The sequence below is a fragment of the Malaclemys terrapin genome, chromosome 24 (genome assembly GCF_027887155.1).
Source record: "Malaclemys terrapin pileata isolate rMalTer1 chromosome 24, rMalTer1.hap1, whole genome shotgun sequence".
NCBI lineage: Eukaryota > Metazoa > Chordata > Testudines > Emydidae > Malaclemys > Malaclemys terrapin.
The window spans coordinates 14,725,061-14,740,291 of record NC_071528.1 but is presented as its reverse complement, the minus strand read 5'-3'; the positions used below and the strand labels follow the sequence as shown (position 1 = coordinate 14,740,291).

The following is a 15,231-nucleotide window of genomic DNA, read 5'->3' as shown; positions in this document are numbered from 1 at the left end:
GTGGAGGTTGCTCTCCCTGCCACGGCCCCTCTTCTGCAGAGTCACCACTGCCCGGGGCTGGAGGCACCGAAAGCCCAGGGGAGAGGCATGTGGAGCTGCGCCGTGACGAGCAGGAGGCTCCCCAAACCCCCTGATGTCCCAGGCCCCTGCCACTAACCGGCTGCTCCCCCGTTCCCCCAGAAACACGAGCGGCAGGCACAGCACCACTACCAGCAGCAGCAGCGGCGCAAGCGGGAGGAGGAGGAGCGGCAGCGGCAAGCCGAGTACCACGCCCGCAAGGAGCGCGAGACCAGCCGGGACGAGGGGAAGCCCGAGGCTGCCGGGCAGGACGCCGGCCACGAGAAGAGCCAGGCCAAAATGAAAGGGGCCGGCAGCTTGTCCCACAGCTCTGAGAAGCCCAAGAGGCCCAGCTCCCTGCTGGCCACCAACAACGTCATGAAACTGAAGCAGATCATTCCGCTGCAGAGCAAGTTCCTGTCGGGGGGCGGCGCCGGGGCAGCCAGCACCGCCACGGCCCAGTCCCCGACCGGCAGCGAAAACAAACTGCCCGGCTTTCTGAGCTTCAAGTTCCTGAAGTCGCCGGAGACTAAGAGGGACGGGGGCACCGAGAAGGTCCAGTCGCCCACCAAACCGTTCAACCCGGGCAAACTGTTCAACTTCGGCAAGTCCGAGGGGGCTGGGGGAGGTGGGGGCAACGGTGCCGCCGTCGTCCCCCCGCCGCAGCGACCCGGCCCGTCCTCGGAGGGTGGCGAGAAGCAGCCGCCCAGCAAAGCCCACCTCAATGGGCTGGTGGACGAAGGTGGCGTGGAGGAGGGTGAGCTCAGAGCCGAGGAGGAGAGCACAGGCCATAAACTCTAACCGGGGAGGAGCCGGGGATGGCGGGCAAAGGAGCCACGGATCCCGGGTCTGTTCTTCAAGCAGAATTAGGAGGTGCCCAGCCTGGCGTGGGGCTCTTAGGACACCTGCACCCCCCTGCGCCAGCAGGAGAGTGGAGGTGGGTGCAGAAGGTGAGCAGTGACCATCCCATCCCCTGCAGCACGGGAAAACAGAGCTCGGGGGCTGGGGTGCCTTGGGCCTTGAGACAGGCAGCTTCTGCTCCCAGCTTTGGTGACGAGATCGGTGGCCTCAACTCAGTGCCAAGAAGCAATTCAGCATCCTCAGGAGAGGGGCGGGAGTGGAATCGGGGTGGGGTGGGGGCAGGGCGTCGCCAGAGCCCAGGACTGGAAAACTAGCGGGGGGCTGCGCGTTGGGGGGTGGAACTGCGTTGCAGGGGGGCCCATGACACACACATCCGAGTGACTGCACAGAGCAGTGCCTGTTGAATATCGAGGGGGATTGGGGCTGGAGTAGCAGGGGGCTGTGGGTTGGGAGTGAGGGGCATTGGTAGAGCTCCGTGTGTGCAGGGGGAGGTCAGGGCTAGGATAGCTGGGGGGCTGAGGGTCGTGCCTGAGGGGCAGCAGCAGGACCACAGGTGGATTTTCCCCCTTGAGCACGGGGGGGAGGGGGGTGTTTCTCCCTGTCTCCTAGCTGAGCCGGGACCTGCTGGGGCTCTGGGCACAAAGGGCGGCAGACGGAGTATGGGTGCTGTAGGTGCATGTTCCCCAAGCGCTCCCTGTGGGGAATCTGCCCTCATGCAGCACCCCAGAGCCAGGCACAGAAGCTGGCAGTGCAACCAGGGGCAGCCTGAGCTTAAAGCCGGAGGGGTGGGTCAGGCAGATGGGGCTGGGGAAGCAGCGGCAGCAGCAGCCCACAGCGACCTGCCGCTCAGGAGCTCAGCTGGGCTGTGCTCAGAACTCCTTTCCCCTGCGTCCCAGGGTGAGTCAAGCTCCCAGGACGGACTCTCCAAAGCTCCCTTGGCTCTGGTGAGCCCCTGGCATCACCTGCGCGGGGAGAAGGGTATCCCCTTTCCTGCCAGCTCTGTCCCCCTGACTGCAGGCGTTTGGCCTGGTGTTGCTATTGCAAACACACACCAGAAGGGGGCGCTCCCTGCCTGCATCCTGGTAGGACTCAGCCTTTGTTGCCACAGCTGCCCCAACCCCTGAATCTGGCCCCTGTGCTCAGGTCCTCCTCAAGCCCTGCTACCCTGGCGCCAACGTCGCCATGACGGCCCGCTGGTGCGAAGGGTGGGCAAAGTGCCCAGCGCCCCAGGCAACAGCTGGCCATTGATGGGCTGGATGAGCTAACGGGCCTTTCACGTCCCTAAAGTCCAGGGTGGCATGAACGGGGTTGGCACCACACCTGCCTGACCTGAGTGGCAGCCATCCATCAGCCGGGGGACGGGGATCGAGCTCAGGGGCCATCCTTGTCAAAGTCTCTAGTCCCTTTGGCCCAGCTGGGGATGGACAGCAAAGGAGTCACGAGCCTCCCAGCTGGGGGAGCACAGCGGGCGGAACAGAGTGGGCGAGCCCAGGAATGAGGGGGCCTGGGGCACAGGCCTACAGGGGCGATGTGGAGGCAGAGATCAGGAGGAGGGTCACCACTGAATCACTCACCCCTGCAGTCTCACCAGGAGGCAGCTGGCAGAATCCAATCGGCACTGGGACATCTTTCTGCTTGAAGAACAGAGCGAGGGGTGGGGCAGCGAATTTGAGCCACATAATTTCCATGCATGGTCGACATTTCTTGCACTAAAAAACCCCCTCAACCTAACAGACTCTCTTCCGTTCTTCTTTAGACAGCTTAAAAGGCGGAGGCAGGATTTGCCTCCCCAGCGTCTGCAAAATGTTGAGCTTTATGGTTTCCAGAACAAAGAGCGCCCTGTAGTTATTGCTTCAGATTTCCATTGGCAGGGAAGAAGGGTATCCAGCCCTCAGTGACTTTGGAAGAACTGGGACATTCCCCCCCCCCAATAAGGAGCTTGCACATAAACGTCATGGCAGACTGGGGAAAGAATCCGCTCAAGGTGGGGGACTCAGTGGGGTGGGGAAGGATCAATAACCAATGTTCTTAGCAACCAAATAATTGCAGGGTCTGTGGAATTTGGGGTGGGCGGGAGGGATTGTCTTCACTTCAGCAGCGGGGAAGTTTTTGCCAGGGTTAGTTTATAGTTTTAGCTAGTGCTTTAACGACTGAAATCTCAGAGGGTGGCTACGAGCTCTGCAGATCACCCAGCGTTTCAGCAACACTAGGATTAGTAATCGAGCTTTCAGTCTTCTAGGGCTAGTTCCTTACGTTGACAGGTCAGTGGCTGATCCACTTCTCTGCTTGTGGCTGGCTTAGCTTTGCGATTTAGTTTCGGATGGGGACGGAGGAATCTTTGAATATTTACCATAGGAATGCTGTATGAGGAGGAAGTTGCTGGGGACTCGGCAGGGCAGGAAAGGAACTGCCAAGGACTGTCTATAGGACCATCACGCCAGGTGGTGGCAAGGGACAGCATCCACCAGGCTGAGTCTGGGGACTGATAGGCGGGTTTACTCTCGGATGTTTTGGATTAACTCTTTTTAAAGATGTCAATGGTCCCTCGGCTGCTTTATCATAGGAAGGAGACAAGTCCAGAACCTCTAGAAGTGCTGTCCCTGCCCAATGCATGCCCTCAGCAACCTGTGTTCTCTGATGCACACTGACACTTGAATCACTAGACGTGCAGAGCATCTGGAACGAACATTTCTGGAAGGGGACATGCCCCCAACGTCCCGAGCAGAGAGATGGGGCTTGGCTGACCCAATCTCTGACATCCAATCTTTAGCGTACAAGTAGGGGTTTGAAAGCAGCCAGTCTCCCCAAGTAGAAAGGACCTGGAGTTCTCAGAGTGGGTCCTCCAATGGCTTGTTTGCAGCTCCGTCTTCTGCGACTGGCCCAGTACTGTGACATTCCAGGCCTGGGGATAACAGGAGATATCTCCCAGGCCCGGAGTCTTAGGAAACAAGAGTTTGGGTTTTTTTAATTCTTCCTCCACAAAAAATGGTGTTTTTGTCTTATAACCAAGCCATTCTGTAGCAGCAATAAAATAGGCCAAGGTGCGTTGAGGATCTAACCGGAGCCAGAGAGACGTAACACAGGCTGGGGTGGTGAAAGTTTCCAGCTAGGGCTCAGCCCTCTCTCACCTTCCTCTGTCTAATGGACAAGAAGGGAGAGAAGCCGTGTGTAGAAAATACCTCTGTGCTACCAGCCACAAAGGCTAGGCAGGGTGCAGAGGCAATAGATGGTGAAAATGCTATGATTACGTGCCGTTACTCAGTTTGTTTGGTCGCCTGGTGAATGGATGTTTAATGCAGCCGCATGGGGGCCTAGTGTTTCCTTAAATGCGGATAACCCTGGTATCTCCTCTTTGTAAGATCAGACAGGGCCGGGTCATGCTGCTCAGAGCCACGAAAAGCCTTATGGACATAAAGGCTGGGGCAGAGTTAGTTGAAGAACAGGGAGGGGAATCCCCTCCAGTTCCGTGCCTGGATTTCCCTTCCTCAGAGATCTGCCAAGAACCTTCGGATCTCTCCCCTGCCCTCTTCGCAGCCTTGATGATGGCCGTTCTCTTCTCGCAGAGATGGACTAGAAGGGGCCTCTCTCCTGGGGCGGTTATTATTGAGCAACTCAGCATCTCTTCCCCCCCACCCCCCGGCTGTTGAGTGCGCTGCTCTGTAGCATGTCAGCCCAGGGACGCGGGGCTCCCTGGCATCGTGTCAGCAGACGCGTCCTGGGTCCCACGATAGATGTCAGAAGCCATGACTGTCTCAAACTGTGGTGCTTTGGGGTGGGGTGGGGGGGATACAGGGTCACATGAAAAAAAATCAGGACAACCCCAGAAAGAGCAGGAAGGATGGGAACTCGGGATTCCAGGGGGCCAAGCGGCCGTGGTGACTGGGCATCAGAAATCCAGCGGGTGCTGGGAACAGCTGCTGTATCAACTTCTCCTGGCTGCCAGAGGCGAGGGCAGTACCTGTTCTGCAGACAGCACGTTGGCATCTCTACCTGCCCCCTCTCAGCTGCCATGGAGTAGCAGCTAGAGAGCAGAGTGGTGGCAGCTGTAAGGTGGGGAGAGAGCACCCCCCCAACCTTACATTACCCCAGAGAACCTTCCAGGCACCCCAACTCCATCCCAAGGCCAAGGGTGGGATGGAGGAGGAACCTAAGAGGCCTTTTCCATCTGCCTCTGCTACACTCGTAGGAAATGCTTGTCACTAGCTTATTCCTCTGCTGTCAGCGGTGCTGATCCCCTGCCAGCAACTGGGTTTTGTGGCCCTACAGAAAACCTGGGCCCAAATCTTGCCCTGCCTTCCAACCTCTTTGACCCCACCAGGGCAGGCTTTGACCCTAGTTGTACTAAATTAAGGTCTGGATGGCACCAGAGGTGGCAAGGTTCCTCCCAACATTCAGTTTCTCTGATGACCCAACTCTGATGGCCATTACACACACCCAACATTATCACCTTTCCAAAGGGAGATGTTCTCCTCTTTGGGGGTCCCAAGGATTCTCCAGCCCTCCAATTATTTTCCACTGCTTTATATGCTTCACCCCCCCAGGAGCTGAGAGCTAGGCAGGAACCCTTCCACGGCTGGAGGAGCTGCTCTGCAACGGCGCAAAGTCATTCCTCAACTTCTTGGCGCCACCGGCAGTCCGAGGCGGGAACCCCAACGTAGCTTTATTATGTTCAAACATCATTTTAATTTGTTTTTATAAATTATCCACATTCAGTTTGTCAAAGCCAACTCCTGTGTTTGTCATTGTTTAAATCACGCTGGTCTTAAAAGGAGCAAACTCTTACTGATTATGTTCACATGAGAGTAACACTCCTGAACCTATATCCTACAAGCGCCACTTACCAGGCCCCCAGCAGTCCAGGGAATTTTTAAAACATGTTTATCTATAAACGTATTTATATGAGCATCTGGCTGTCTGGTGTCTTTCTTTTCCTGGGCAATTACTGTACAAAGAGGGAAACGTTTTTTTTTTGTTTGTTTTTTTTTTTCTGTTTTATTTCTTTCAATTGAAATTTAAAAAAAATAAAGGGATTATTTATTTCTTTTTAATTTGTCATATTTTTGTAAAACCTGCAGAAATGCAATAAAAATATATTTCAACAAACGTGGGTATTGCCATCTGCTGAATCGACTGGACAGTTTGCAGGCTGCGTCGGCTCCGGGGAATCACTTCTCCCGGTTTCTGGTCCTATGCACTGTTTAGTGGATGTCTCCAGTGTCACCAATAGCTTCCGCCATGGGAGGATAATAAACACAGGATTAGCAGATGTAATAAGGGCAGAAGGGACCCTGGCGATCATCTCACCTGACCTGCACACCGCAGGCCACAGGTTTCCAAGTATGTGGCCGTACGGGAGATGGGGAAAGGTGTGAGTGTCTGAGAAGTCACACGGTCTGCCCCAAGGGTTCCACTCACCCTGTCTCAGTTTCCCCAGCTGTAAAACTAGGGATAAGAAGGAATCTTACAAGGCCCAGGGCCTGATTTTCCCCTCAGGAAGAGGCAAGATGTGAGACACGATGTTCTGTGCCCCCCCTTCCCTATTGATGTCAAACACAGCAGGAACAAAAAGGAATCGGTGCCAGGGCAGCCATGGGCCTTGCTCCTATCCTGCCCCAAGCAGTGAGAACACAGGGCTAGAATCCAGGACTGCCAACCCCAGCGGTTCAAAAGTCATGAGTCTAGCCCCCACAAAACCACAAGATTGCCTTAAAAATCATGAGATTTTAACATCTCACACACTGGGTTCTGCAAAAAGAACAGGAGTACTTGTGGCACCTTAGAGACTAACACATTTATTAGAGCATAAGCTTTCGTGGACTACAGCCCACTTCTTCGGATGCATATAGAATGGAACATATATTGAGGAGATATATATGCACACATACAGAGAGCATAAACAGGTGGGAGTTGTCTTACCAACTTATAAATAAATATCTTACCAAAGATATCTTGATTATCACTTCAAAAGTTTTTTTTCTCTTACTTAATTGGCCTCTCAGAGTTGGTAAATAAAATAAATAAATTAATTAATTAATGGAGATATCCCATCTCCTAGAACTGGAAGGGACCTTGAAAGGTCATCAAGTCCAGCCCCCTGCCTTCACTAGCAGGACTAAGTACTGATTTTGCCCCAGATCCCTAAGTAGCCCCCTCAAGGATTGAACTCATAACCCTGGGTTTAGCAGGCCAATGCTCAAACCACTGAGCTATCCCTCTTTATGCTCTCTGTATGTGTGTATATATATCTCCTCAATATATGTTCCATTCTATATGCATCCGAAGAAGTGGGCTGTAGTCCACGAACGCTTATGCTCTAATAAATGTGTTAGTCTCTAAGGTGCCACAAGTCCTCCTGTTCTTTTTGCGGATACAGACTAACACGGCTGCTACTCTGAAACACTGGTTTCTGGTTATTTGCCTCCTGGTGACCGAGCCCTTTTTTTTGGGGGGGGGGCAGTCTCCCCCACCAGGGGCTGGAAACATTTGTTTGGCATATGAAATCAGAGATCCTCCCCACGCCACCACCACAAACCCCCTGACTCCAGGAGCTGGAGCTTAAAGGGAAACACCAAATCACTCAGGAGTTGGCAACATTGACCTCTCCCCCTCCCCCCACCACTCTCTCATACACAGCCTATTTGGGCCAGGGAAGGGGATACCCCCACCCTGGACTGGCAATGAGGACATCCCCTGGGTGGGATGGACTGACCAGGCCCAGCCAGCTCCAGCTGGAAGGCTGCCAGTCCCTCAGCAGCAGGACACCAGAGGCCTCTGGCCAGGCCCTCAGCCTGGCACAAAACACACAGCTCCATTCAACATAGCACTGGAGGCCAGTGAGCAGCCGGTGGCTCCAATCACCTCCTCCGTGCACTCGTAGGGCATTCCCCCACCTAAGGGCATAGCGTAAAGGCCTCTGGGACCCATAGCTTGCCACGGCTGGCTAAGGGCAGCACAAAAGACTGAGGGATGTGTAAGTTCACAGGAGCAGGCCAAGCTGATACTTTGTGACCTCCAGCAGGTGGCTTAGTGATCCCGGGGGCAAGGTGGGGCAAATGTATCCCTTCACTTTTGCAGCCTTTGGCTGCACTTCCCCATCTTTCCTCCCCTGCCGACGAAGCCACATTAACTGTGATGGTGTTGCAGAAGTTACAGGCTTAGGCATGGAAATGTGCCCCAGGGATGAGGTTGCCTCCCCCTATACCACGGAACAGTTAAATCCACAGTAGGCCCGGGACCGTAAGAGCTCTCTGCATCCTCCCTAAGAGGAGGAGGCGCCACCCCAGCCCCAAGGAATACAGGGACAATAGCTACCTTGGAAATGTAAGTTGTTCTATAGCCCACCAGCACTGCTTGGGCTAGTGGGCCAGTCCAGCAGGCCCCTAGCACCACCAGACAGTGGGGCAGACTGGGCTGAGCAACCATTGAGAAAGGCATGAAGTTATCCTGGTGACTATTCTATACCTTCCAAATAAATGAGTAAAACAGTGCTTCCTGCCTCTTCCATCTGAGAAGCAGGTTATGAAACTGCTACGAATATGCTAGGAGCAGAGAAGGGAATGCAGGACCTTGTTTACTCCACAGACAAAAGGGGTAGGAGGAAGTCACAAGATATACTCACAGTGCATGACTTGTACCTGTGAGATAAAGGGGTTAGCACACTGCTGATCTAGCTTCAATTCCTCGATTGTCACTAATGAAAAATAAAGTATGAGCGGTCACCTTCTACAGCGAACAAGGAAAAAACGGATCTGGGACGAAGGGCAGTTTCTGCCCTGCTCCAAGTGCCATTTCTAACTCTAAAGCAGGGCACGTGGAGCATGACATTTCTAGGGGCCTTCACCCCCCCACAAAGAACAGTAATAATTAAAGCTGGGGGGAGAACAGAATGCTCTTTCTGGAGGATTTGTGATTTGTTCTCCTTTTGATTGAAAATTGAAACAAATTTCAAAGTTTTCAGCAAAAAATGTACACAGAATTATGTTTTAACATAAGAACGGCCATAGCAGGTCAGACCAATGGTCCAATATCCTGTCTTCCAACAGTGGCCAATGCCAGGTGCTTCAGAGGGAGTGAACAGAACAGGTAACGAAGTGACCCATCCCATCATCCACTCCCAGCTTCTGGCAAACAGAGGCAAAGACTAATACAAGAACTAGGGGTCACCCAATGAAATTAATAGGCAGCAGGTTTAAAACAAATACCAGGAAGTTCTTCTTCACACAGCGCACAGTCAACGTGTGGAACTCCTTACCTGAGGAGGTTGTGAAGGCTGGGACTATAACAGGGTTTAAAAGAGAACTGGATAAATTCATGGTGGTTAAGTCCATTAATGGCTATTAGCCAGGATGGGTAAGGAATGGTGTCCCTAGCCTCTGTTTGTCAGAGGGTGGAGATGGATAGCAGGAGAGAGATCACTTGATCATTACCTGTTAGGTTCACTCCCTCTGGGGCACCTGGCATTGGCCACTGTCGGAAGACAGGATACTGGGCTGGATGGACCTTTGGTCTGACTCGGTACGGCTGTTCTTATGTAAGACACCCAGAGCCCGGCCTTGCATCCCTGACCATCTAGGTTAAAAGCTGTTGATGGACCTATCCTCCATGAACTTATCTAATTCTTTTTTGAACTCAGTTATAGTTTTGGCCTTCACAACATCCCCTGGCAACGAGCTCCACAGGTTGATTGTGTGTTGTGTGAAGTACTACTTCCTTTTTTTGGGGTTTTAAACCTGCTACCTATTAGTTTCATTGGGCAAGCCGTGGTTCTTATGTTAGGTGAATAGGAAGTGTTCATTTACTCCTTCACTTTCTTCACACCAGTCATGATTTTATAGACCTCTGAAACCACCCCCCTTAGTCATCTCTTCTCCAAATTGAAGAGACCCAGTCTTTTAAATCTCACATGGAAGCTGTTCATACCCTTAATCATTTGTTTCCCTTCTCTGTACTTTTTTCCAATTTGAATATATCCTTTTTGAGATGGGGCAACCAGAACTGCATGCAGGATTCAAAGTATGGGCGTAATATGGATTTATACAGTGACATTTTCTGTCTTATCTATCCCTTTATTAATGATTCCTAACATTGGTAGCTTTTTTTGATTGCTTTGTATCAACCTAAATGTTTTGTTTAGGCAAAAAACAAAAAAAAGCTTTCCATTTGACTGTGTTTTATAATCTGTAATACAACAAATTCAAAATGAGAAGTTGGTATAAGAAATGTTTCATTCAGAAAATGTCAAAATGGAATGTTTCACTGTTGTCGAATTCTTTCTGCCTTTTTCCTCCAAAAGGAATTTCCTGCAAAACTGATCATTGATTTTGATTGAACTGGGTTTTCCCATGGAAAATCTTCACTCAGTTTTTCCAAGCAGCTCTGTCAGTAACAGGTCTGTTTTCCTTGTGTACCTATTATTCCATGCACTCACACACGGTAATGTTATGGGACAGGAATATAGCATTTTTTTTTTAAAAAATCAAGCCTGTAGTGACAGCTTGATTTGGGAGTCCACCAGTCACTCATGTACCAGTTTTTGCAGGCAGGCAGCAGTTATCTCACCCTATTGAAGTAAAAATGGTAGAGGAGGAATGGGAAAGAAAAAACATTGGAATCCTCTACTTTCTGCAAATTTATTATACACAGTATCAAACATGAAATAGTTTAAAAATAAATGCAAAATCCAACAGCTGTGACATTCAACTAGAACAGAATATTTACAGTCGCTCCATTACAGCAGCCCCTCTATCGCCACGCAACTCCTCAGGAGAACACATTGCCCCCTGCCCCACAGACACAGTGTTTGCAAAAAGAGTAAGGGGGAAGAGGTTGAGTTGGAACGCAGCAGGCATTTCTTGTTCACAAGCAGAAAGACAGGTTGTAAGTAATACAGGCTCCAAGGGATACACTGTGTATTGCCAAAAAAAATCATCCTGGGATTTTGTATTCCAGACAGACTGTAACGGACGTAAAAGCAATTTGGGATGGCTAGAAAGATACAGCCCAATCCCATACATTCAGCTGTTACATGCAACCGACCAAGGAGACTACGTAGATTAGTCTTAATAAAAAACCCAGTAAAGCCTTTTTAACTATACACATTGCACTAAGTCGTAAGAAACACACGTATTTGGAAGTCCAGCCCAGCCGTATTGTGCAGAGTGATGCAGTGCCGACAAGCACCACGGATCATTCCTTCAGATTGCATGGCAGTATTTTCTGTCACTTCTTCTTCTAAGTGAAGAATCAATATCCATTTTTGTCAGGACTCTTCTGCAATCCAAGCCAGACAGCCATCGTCACAGAACAAAGCAGGTGGCTAGCAAGTGAAGTAGTTTACTCTGCCCTCCTCCTACAAGTATGCATGTGTATTTAAATAACTAAATGGCCAATCTTTGCTAGTATCTCTGGGATGAAGATATCGCTCTTTATACACACATTACTCAGCAAAGCAAGGAAGAGTATTTGACTAATTACACTGTTAGATCTCCCTCCACTTCCCAAAGGAAGAAAAGAAAAACACATTTAGATTTGTGTTATAAACAACCAACCACAAGATTACAGCACTGGGATGCACTGGACAGCTACAGGGACCAGTTATCAATGTAGTATTCATAATATGGGAAGCAACAAGCTGGCCAGTGAAAAGTCATCACTATATACCCAGCAAGAAAATTTCGGTTCACGCTCAAAACTAAACTTTTTCACTGACGTAAGAGAGCCAAAGCAGTAACTCCAGAAAGATATAGTGCGGGTGAACCTCCTCACCATGCACAGTTCATTGTTAAGGCAGATTCATCCTCCCAACGTGGCGGCTATTCTAGTCTGGATATTCCTCTCTCACCACAGAATGCCAATTGAGTTGAAGTGTGTGCTTGTTTGGTAGAGGAGACAAAAAGATAGTGACACACAAAACTTCATTTGTACACAGGTGGCCTGAACAGCATTAGAACCCCGGTGCGGGTTGACTCACGCCATTTGATTTACTCAGCCACCCCACCTCTGCTATCAATTAATTTTTAGTTGAAAAAAAAGCAAAAAAGTTTTGACAACAAGGCCCTTTTATCCCACCAGCTGATTAGTGACTCCCAGGTTTACACTGATAAAAGCTGAACTCAGTCATAAAAGGATAAGTCCACCAGGGCTCCTCCAAAAAACATGAAGACCTTCAGTAGTAGTTTGCCCTTCTACAGAACCTAAGAATCATCACTGAAATTGCACCAGTTTGAATGAAAAAGCCAATCTGTACATATGATTAATCTTTTCACTCACCACATCCAGGCACAGGCAGGGGGCAGAGAAGCTTTGCTTTAAAAAAAAAAATAAATCTTAGTGCAGAACAAATGGGAAGGTTGGCATTTGTCCATTCCCACTTTTAAAGTCACAATTACAAAGTTGCTCTCCTGTACAGACCAAGTTCAGTCCTCTTTACACCCAAAGGAAATATTCATCCCAAACTTGTAACAAGAAAACTAGAATGAGTAGAAAAGAAGTGTAAGTTCAACTCTAATGTTGCTAGTGTGATGTTGAACTCCACTGAAGAATCCACACACATCCATGAATGTGGAGGAGACAGCTACAATGCTGCTGGCCTCTCAAACGAGAAACGTAGGCTGGTAGATGTAAAATGTGAGTAATCCAGGGAGCCAGTAGTATGGTTCTAATGAGCATCCACTCTACACAAGCTTGCAATTGGCAGTAAGGAAGTCAAGTAGCCTACCTGCAAATGTGGGCTTTGGTCCCACATTTCTCAGCAGGTTAGTGATACTAAACAGTGCTCCGAACCAGATCAATCTTTAGATGAGATTCCATGACTAAATTCTCCACTACAAGGAGGACAAGCATACATCTGTGAACCAGCTGAGTGGAGATCGCTGACTGTGCATTCAATATGGTTTGAAGGATAGTCTGTGCTTGAGTAAACAAATGATGCAGTATCCTTTATTGGGCATGTTTATCAACCTAATCCTCAACGCCGCCCTCCCCCACAACCCAAATACACCTGGCTCTCTAAAAAACAAAAATCACACACACTTTTTATACATTGGAAGTTATAACACACAAAAGTTACAGAGGACAATCATCAAGAATCCTTCCAGTCAAAGCCATAGTGTAGCATGACTTCCCTGGTGCCAGATGCCAGTCAATAAATCAGAGAAAGAAAAGGCCATTATATAAAGTATAGTTGCAAAACTAAAAAGAAAAAAGCACATCTTTTAAACAGAAAAATAAAGTCACATTAGTGGTATAAACTAGATGGTAAATGGCAGCTTTGCTTATGACCGAGGCCCGTTTGTATGACCAGTCCACGATATACATCGTCAACTTCTGCTTAGCCAGATCAATTTTCAAAAGGTATATTCTGAAATGAGCTCCTCTAAACTAATCCTCGCTACTGCAGAAGCAGATGTAGGATTTTTCCAGCAAGCCCCCAAAATTCTGCCTCAACACAGGAAACAGTCCAAGTGTTAACAACTGAATTACTGTATAAGGCACAAGAGTCATGATGCCTGGAGAAAGAGACACCAGCCAACAAGAATCCGGGAGCTTCTAAACCCTGTAGCCCCCAAGAAAAGCAAACAAAAAGCAGTACTTCGATTCAGTAGGCTTAAACCACCCCCCAAGTGACAGACTGTACACAAGAGATTTCTTTGAACAATGCAAATAGCATACAGATGGATACATAGGCCCTCATCCTCTCTGGAGCTCCAGACCATAGTAAACAGTGTTCAAAGAATTACACGCCACTCTGCAGGGTCAGCCAGAACCACGCTCAGCACCTGGGTCTGAACATGCTTTCAGCTTGTATGGTTTGGTACTTAAGGCCCAATCTACACGACAGCAACAAGTGTTAGGGGACCAGCGGTTGTCAGTGAACCTGGTTACAACAGTTCCATCTTAGTAGTACTGGTGAATCTTCACCCTGCCCTCTAAGAGTACGTTTATCCTGCAATTAGACACCCAAGGCTGGCCCATGCCAGCTGATCGGGCTTGTGGGGCTCAGGCTAAGGGGCTGTTTAATTGTGGTGTAGCTGTTTGGACTACAGCCTGAGCTCTATGAACCTCCTACCTCGCAGGGTCCTAGAGCCTGGGCTCCAGCACAATTAAACAGCCCTTTAGGCTAAGCCAGCTGTGAGTTTTTCATTGCAGCGTAGACATCCCCTACCCAGGCTAAAACCTCATGCCCTGGCTAGGCTGGGAAAATAGGTCAGAGTCTAGCCCAAGTTTTAAACAGACAGGGGAACTGGTCGATTCTTCCTCCCAAACACACCCCGTCCAGCAGGGTTTTCACAATGTTTCTGCTCACCATTGTAGCTTGGTTTGTAACGGAGTATGGATTCAGTGCTCTTATGAGTAACGGCATTTGAAAACATTCTCAGACTCTAAGCACCAACAGTAGTGGCCCTTACCAGCCTGCCAGTTTTACTCAAAACAGAGCATCCTCCCTCAGCAGTATTTGCAGTATTCCTTTGCATGTCCCTGTGTTTGCTCAAGGAAATGTCTTGAACACTGAACAATGTACACAGATAAAATAAAGCAACTGGCAAGTCTGAAGAGCCAACCACGGATACAAATAAATAGGGCCTTTGCAGAGCAGATGTAACCACTTATGACCACTGGAATGGAACATGTGCCAAGGTTTATTTATTTTAAAAAATAAACAACTTCCCTTTCAAACTTCAATACCTTTTAAAGTTGATTAGGAGTCAGGGGAGGGGAAGAGACTAAAACCCCTTCAAACACTCCTCTGAAGTCAACATTTGATATCTGGAGTTAGTTTAAGACATCTTTGGTTTTGCCTTGTCAGTCACTAATCTTGTGATAACGCCCACTACATCCAGTCTTTGTTTTTTTAAAAAAAGGCAATGGTTACCATTGAAATAACTGAGATTTACCCATCACGTCCAATCGCTCTGAGGGACTGCTAAACAGAGAGACGGCACAACCTTCAATGCTATCCAGTACAGAGGCAATCTGCCTTGCAGGGGAGAGCAGATGCTTGCTAGGCCATTCTTAGGATCCAGCGTCCTCTACACTTCTCATTGAAATAAAGAGGGAAATATGTTCCTGCAGCTCCCATTTCTGCTAAGAGTCACACTATTCACTCCAAAAATTCTCTTCTGATCCTTTTGACAAGCTTCTAAAGTTTTATAAAAACTTTGTACAATATACATCAATACTAGAAACAATAAAAATACCACTATGCGGACATATACAAAATACCCGTTAAGGGTCACTAAATCCCAGTCACTTTGTAACAGGATAATCAGAAAGTATTAGAGGAGCTACATATTATTCAAACTGAACACTGTTGGA

General features: G+C 49.0%; 1 protein-coding gene across 2 annotated transcripts in view; it reads left to right on the top strand.

Annotated features, from left to right (window-relative positions):
* Positions 1–1,221, top strand: part of ANO8 (anoctamin 8) — a 30,753-nt gene extending 29,532 nt beyond the window's left edge. Inside the window, exon 18 of one of the 2 annotated variants that reach the window (XM_054013744.1) lies at positions 181–1,221. In XM_054013744.1, coding sequence (XP_053869719.1) covers positions 181–858 — 678 coding nt within the window. In that variant the 3' untranslated portion in view covers positions 859–1,221. The remainder of the gene's footprint in view (positions 1–180) is intronic. The other variant, XM_054013745.1, reaches the window with a different exon arrangement.
* The last annotated feature ends 14,010 nt before the right edge of the window (positions 1,222–15,231 follow it).